This window comes from Bos grunniens, chromosome 6 (assembly GCF_055505025.1).
Source record: "Bos grunniens cultivar Pamir isolate PY7600 chromosome 6, Bosgru_T2T1.0, whole genome shotgun sequence".
Lineage (NCBI taxonomy): Eukaryota > Metazoa > Chordata > Mammalia > Artiodactyla > Bovidae > Bos > Bos grunniens.
This window is the reverse complement of record NC_141170.1, coordinates 4,765,944-4,771,943: the sequence shown is the minus strand read 5'-3', so window position 1 is coordinate 4,771,943 and position 6,000 is coordinate 4,765,944. Positions and strand designations below refer to the sequence as shown.

The 6,000-nt window shown below is 53.5% G+C and overlaps 1 protein-coding gene across 1 annotated transcript in view; it reads left to right on the top strand.

Annotated features, from left to right (window-relative positions):
• The first annotated feature begins 2,745 nt into the window (after nt 1-2,745).
• The window catches only part of LOC147370226 (epididymis-specific alpha-mannosidase-like), a 43,327-nt gene continuing 40,072 nt past the window's right edge, over nt 2,746-6,000 (top strand). The window contains exons 1-3 of the mRNA XM_086407349.1: nt 2,746-2,883; nt 4,301-4,447; nt 5,886-5,991. Coding sequence (XP_086263475.1) covers nt 2,746-2,883; nt 4,301-4,447; nt 5,886-5,991 — 391 coding nt within the window. The remainder of the gene's footprint in view (nt 2,884-4,300; nt 4,448-5,885; nt 5,992-6,000) is intronic.

Sequence of the window (6,000 nt, the reverse complement as noted above, 5' to 3'; positions counted from 1 at the left end):
TTAGAAGGCACTCGCTCCTTTGAAAATAAAGCTATAATAAACTTAGACAGTGTAACAAAAAGCAGAGACATCACTTTTGCCAATAAACGTCCATATAGTTAAAGCCATGGTTTTACCTGGAGGCATGACCAGATGTGACAGTTGGACCATAAAATTGGCTGAGTGCCAAAAAATGGATGCTTCTGAACTGTGGTGCCAGAGGAGATCAAAGCAGTCAATCCTAAAGGAAATCAGTCCTGAATACTCACTGGAAGGACTGATGATGAAGCTGAAGCTCCAATACTTTGGCCACCTGATGCGAAGAGCTGACTCATTGGAAAAGACGCTGATGCTGGGAAAGATTGAAGGTGGAAGGAGAAGGGGACAATAGAGGCTGAGATGGATGGATGGCATCACTGAGTCAATGGACATCAGTTTGAGGAAACTGGGGGAGATAGAGAAGGACAGGAAAGCCTGGTGTGCTGCAGTCCATGGGGTCACAAAGAGTTGGACATGACTGAGCAACTGAACAACAAAGTGACCTCTTCCAAGGCTGCTTGAGTATCCTGATGTGATGCCTGGTTCCTCCAGGGCTAGCAATCCGGGAGAGGACATAATGACCGCGGGTCAAGGCATGCCATCGAGTAAGGAGGTGTGGCAGTGGGTACACAACCATGGTGACTACACTCCAATTGTGAACTGCCGACCTGAGAGAGGAATGGAGCAACCAGTTGGAGGTTCTGCTGAGCAGGAGCTTGGAGATGGCACCTGTGACGCTGGGGCACTGCCCTCTAGGAGGCATGTACACCCCAAACCAGTGACCAGAGCCTGGTGATCTGAGCGGGTAGAATATGTGGGAAGGAAACAGGTGGGGCCCATTGTCATCACTCCCAGGGACCTACTTGGGAACTGGAACCTCATATACATGACTCTGGACACTGCCAGTTCAGAGGTCTGGGCATTCAAAGTGGGGGTGCTTCCACCATGGGAGAAGTTCCTGCTGGCCTGGTCACTATGGGTTATTCCTGCCAAAAGGCCAGTAGAAAAGATTCAGCAGTGTAGCGAGGAAAACTGACCCAGACCATGTGAGGAGGTAGATCAGGCCAGCTGAGCACAAGGAGGCCAAGAAGACTTGGTTTGGAGCTCACATGGGCATCTCTGGTCTTCTCTGCCTCATCTGGATGCTGAATGGACAAGCAGGTGCTGTGGCTCAGGAAGGGATGCTGACCAAGGGTCAGGCCCTCAGGAAAGAGGCTCTGGGTAGCACCAGGTCAGCATCATACCAGCACAGGTGCCCACTGGAGGTGAAAGGAGATGGATGGCAGGGAGGGACATGAGCATCTTCCACATCCCCCATCATCTATGACAAGAACAGCTAATGCACAGGCCTGGTGGAGGGATGAGAGTAGACACCTGTGGGACATGGAAGACATCCCCAAGTGAGCACAGGTGCACGGGGCAGGGGCTAGAGCAGCAGGGCTGGCCTGCCCCTCTCTCTGCAGGGCTCCTAGGGCTGCTGCGCGTCTCCTTCCACAGGGCCTGGTTAGGGCTCCCCATAGCCGGGCGCGCCGGGATCCACACACGAGCACACCAGGGACCAAGGCAAACTGTGTCTTGCCACTTCTGACAGCCTCCAAGTCACACAGGCCATCTTTTCTCCATTCTGTTGGTTCCTAGACAGTCACAAGTTCACCAGCTACAAAGGGAGAAGACGCAGGTCCTGTACTCAATAGGAGGAAGTCAAGATCAAGTCAGGTCAGGTGCATACGACGGACGGGATGGGAGAGAGAGGATGGAGACCTGCTTGGAGACCGTGCTCTCCAGTTGTATTTGCTGGGGGAGTGGACAAGGTGGCCAGAAGGGAGAGTGAGTCACAGGTCTGGCAGCGATACAAAGAGCCACTCAGGCATTTGGAGGTCAGAGAGAGGAGCCCACTCCAAGACCCCTGCTCCTGAGTCAGGGTTAGAGATCCCCAGGCAACACTCTGACCCCTGCAGGCTGCACCATGTGCCAGGCATCCTCCAGGAAGGAGACACTGCTGTTGTCATCTCCTGTGCATTCCCTCTCGGGTCCCCAGCACATCTATGGGCACCCCATTTTACAGATGGACTGCTGAGATGCAGACAGCTTAGGCATCTTGCCACGGTCGCTATCCCTGATCCAGACCTAATTCTGAAAATTTCAGGCCTTCTGCTCCTACACTAGCTGTGCAAACTCGGGTTGTCAGGTCCTATTTGTGAAAGCCAACTTTCCTCCTTAAAAGAGCAACTACAATTCCTATTGCAAGGCTCAGACTGGGGCTTCATGTGAAGGAGAGTGTATCAGGGCAGGCTTCCTGGTGGTGGCAGACCCCACCCTGAGAGTTATGATTTGCAGGGCGGTGTAAAGGAGTCAGTCCAGTGGGCTGGGGAAAGGGATGGGCAAGATGCCCAGTGGGAAACACTGGGAGAGGCCTAAGGGAAAGGCATGAGGACTGGGGTGAGGAGATCCAGGCCTGGCCAGAGGGAAGCTGGCAGTCCCCCAGGGGAGGCGTATTTGGGGTTTGTCTAAAGGTGGATGGTCAGGACACCGCAGATGGGAGCAGAGTGCTGCTGGGCAGTGAGCGAGTGCCACCTGCCTGCACTGCTCAGGTGACCGCATCTGTGTGGGTGTCACTCTGGTTTCCTTCCCACTGCATCCACCAAAGGGCGGTGGCCCAGTCATCTGGCAGGAGGCTGGGCCCTGCAGGCAGGCAGACGTCCTCCAGCCCCTGAGCTGGCTGAGGAGATGGAGCTGCAGAGCTGGCTGCCTCTTCTCCTGCAGCTGGGCCTGATGTGGCCCCCGCGGGCTCAGCCTGAGCCCGAACTAAGGATATTCGTGGTTCCCCACAGCCACATGGACGTGGGCTGGCTGCACACCGTACAGGTAGGTGGCCCGAGTGACCCCACACACCTCTTGAAGCTGTGGTCCTTTTTCCATCTGGACTCCAGAGTGGGTTTGTGTCCTGGGTCTCTGCCATCAGGGAACTTGGCCTTGGGCCCACCTGTACTTGGCTATGGACTGGATGTCGGCTGCCCTGGTGGCTAAAATAGTAAAGAATCTGCCTACAATACAGGAGACCCAGATCCCCTGGGTCAGGAAGATCCCCTGGAGAAGGAAATGGTAACCCACATCAGTATTCTTGCCTGGAGAATCCCAAGGACAGAGGAGTGTGGTGGGCTATAGTCCATGGGGTCACAAAGATTTGGACACGACAGAGTAACTAAGGCAGACTGGCTGTGGGCAGGGGTGAGAATGTGTCCCCAGCCGCAATGTGTGGAAGGTGTCCTTCGAAATTCCATTGAGTGAACGAATGAACCAGGGCAGAGGAAAAGAGGGAAAGACTGATTTCCATAAGTTTCTGGTGCAGGTAACTGAAATGATTACCCAGGCCTGCACAAGCTCTTTCTGGAAGGAGGAAGGAAATAAATGAATAGGACCACTCTGTGATCGTGGATACAATACTTTCCATGAGATGTTAATAACTGAGTCGCTCATTTTAAAGGGAGTTGGGCAGCAAGAGGCCCTGAGGCTGAGTGTTGAGTCTGGTCCTAGCTCACTGGGCAGCCTCTGTGGGTGGTCACCCGCCTGCGTGTGGAACTGCTGACATGTGGGGAGGCATGCTCGTCACTCCAGTTTAGAGAAGGGACACTGAGGCCCGGGGTGGGGTGCTGCCCAAGTCAGTAGACATTGCCATCTTGCTAGCTAACCCCCTCCCAGGGCTCCTTGCGTTCCTTTATCAGTATCTCTGGGCACCACGGTGAGCCAGCCTGACCCAGATGGGAGCATGCTCAGCTCCATTCTGGGGGCTCCCAGCCTCTGGGGAGGAGATAGATCCAGAAGATGACTCTGCCCTTGACACACACTTCCCCACCATTTCATCCCAAGAAGGCCCATCAGGGTCCCTGGACCTCACTCCTTGGGCCCTGTTGTCAATTGGTCTCTGATCTAAGGCAGGAGTGGTTAGCACACCCCACTGGGCTAGCCCGGGCCTTGGCTGGGCTGGCACATCCCTCTGTCACGTAGAGTGTCTGTCTCCTCATGACTCCTCAGGGGCAGGCTCCCATCTAAGGAGTCCTTCTCTCAGTGCAAGGCTCACTGTGTGTCCATCACAGAGTGGATGCTGGGATCCCTTGTTTGAGGATCAGGGAGAGCCGATTGCAGGGCCTGGACAGGCTTGGTGGGAGCGCCAGTGGCCCCCGGACACCATGTCTCCCTGGAAGTTCCTCCTCGGTTCCTGGTCCACGCTCTCTGGTTTCCCCCACGGGTGTGGAGTGACGGTCTCTCCCCCTCCCCACCCCAGGAGAACATGCAGGCTTATGTCACCAGCGTCTACAACTCCGTGGTGGAGGAGCTGACCCTTGAGAAGAAACGCAGGTTCATCGCCGTGGAGCAGGAATATTTCAGGCTGTGGTGGGACGGCGTCGCCTCGGACAGGCAGAAAGGCCAGGTAATGGTGCCCTCAGGGTGTCCTCACCAGGCAGCTGAGAGCAGATGCCCTGGGGGTCCCGGGGATGACCCTTCAGGAAGCTCCTGGGTTGTGCTCTGTGTGACCAGGTCTAGGCTGCATAGACCAGGAGGCCCCAACTGCGCTGAGCTGTGCCCAGGGCCCATTTAGTACAGGTGTGTGGTCAGCCCCATGCCCAGGGGACAGGTTTGTGTTTGATCCTGCCTTTCTGGTTCCTCCTGAAAAGTTGCAGCTCTGGCAGCCCAGCTGGACACTCAGCTGGTGTGAATGGGGTCACCTTTGACCCTGGGCACATCAGGGTGAGCCTGTGTCCACACCCTCTGACTTCCATTATGAATCTGCGTGGCTCCCATGGACACTGGAGCCAGTGACCATCCAGGGGTGCAGGAGTCCCTGTGGATTTACTTTCTGATTAATTCTGTATCACAGGGGGTCAGAGGCCATGGTCCTTGGAGGGGCAGTCTGGGGCCAGGTCCTCTCCCCATCTCCATGTCATCACAGGATGGGGCTAGCCTCTTCAGCTGCATGTGAATTCACTCAGAGCATGATTAATGTTAAATTCCCAATTTAGTTAGTTATATAAGAGCTATAATGATCTTCTTGCTCAACAGTTAGTGAACTCTGGGGAGGGAGGTGGGAGGGGGTTCAGGATTGGGAACACGTGTACACCCATGGCAAAACCAATACAATATTGTAAAGTAAAAAAAAAAAAATACATGAAGCTGCTAACATTTATTTTCAATTGGTTTAAGTAAACCATATCTTGGATTAAAATAAATAAATAGTGTTAAGGAAATGGGTAAACAATATTAACAGAGAGATAACTGGGGGAAGCTGAAACTCTAGTTCTTTGGCTACCTGATAAGAAGAGCCAACTCATTGGAAAAGACCTTCATGCGGGGTAAGATTGAAGGCAGGAGGAGAAGGGGATGACAGAGGATAAGGAGCTTAGATGGCATCACCAACTCAGTGGACATCCAATTGAGCCAATTCTGGGAGATAGTGAATGACAGGGAAGCCTGGAGTGCTTCAGTCCATGGGGTTACAAAGGGTCAGAGATGACTGATCAACTGAAAAACAACAATCGGTGGAAAGATTTATGGGAGGGGAGTGTTTTTTACAATCCTTGCAACACTTTCATAACCTTGAAATTATTTCAAAACAAAAGTTGTGAACATATGTACCTGTATATATGCCTGATGAAGCATTAGCCATGGCCAGGCGCTGTTCTGATAGCTGGACACAGGGCTGACCAGGACAGACAGTGTCCTGATATTTGCAGAAGTGAGGCTGAGGAGCCTGAAGGAAGGACCTTCATCCTTCAGGAGTCTGAAGGATGCAGTAGACATGAGACCAGCAAACAAAAACGGTTTAGCCTGGGAGGTGTAACGTGGCGTTTCTCTCTGCCCATCATGCCAAGGTCCACCAGCTTGTGGCTGAAGGTCGCCTAGAGTTTGTCCTCGGAGGCCAGGTCATGCACGATGAGGCCGTGACCCACATTGATGACCAGATCCTCCAGCTCACAGGTTTGATTA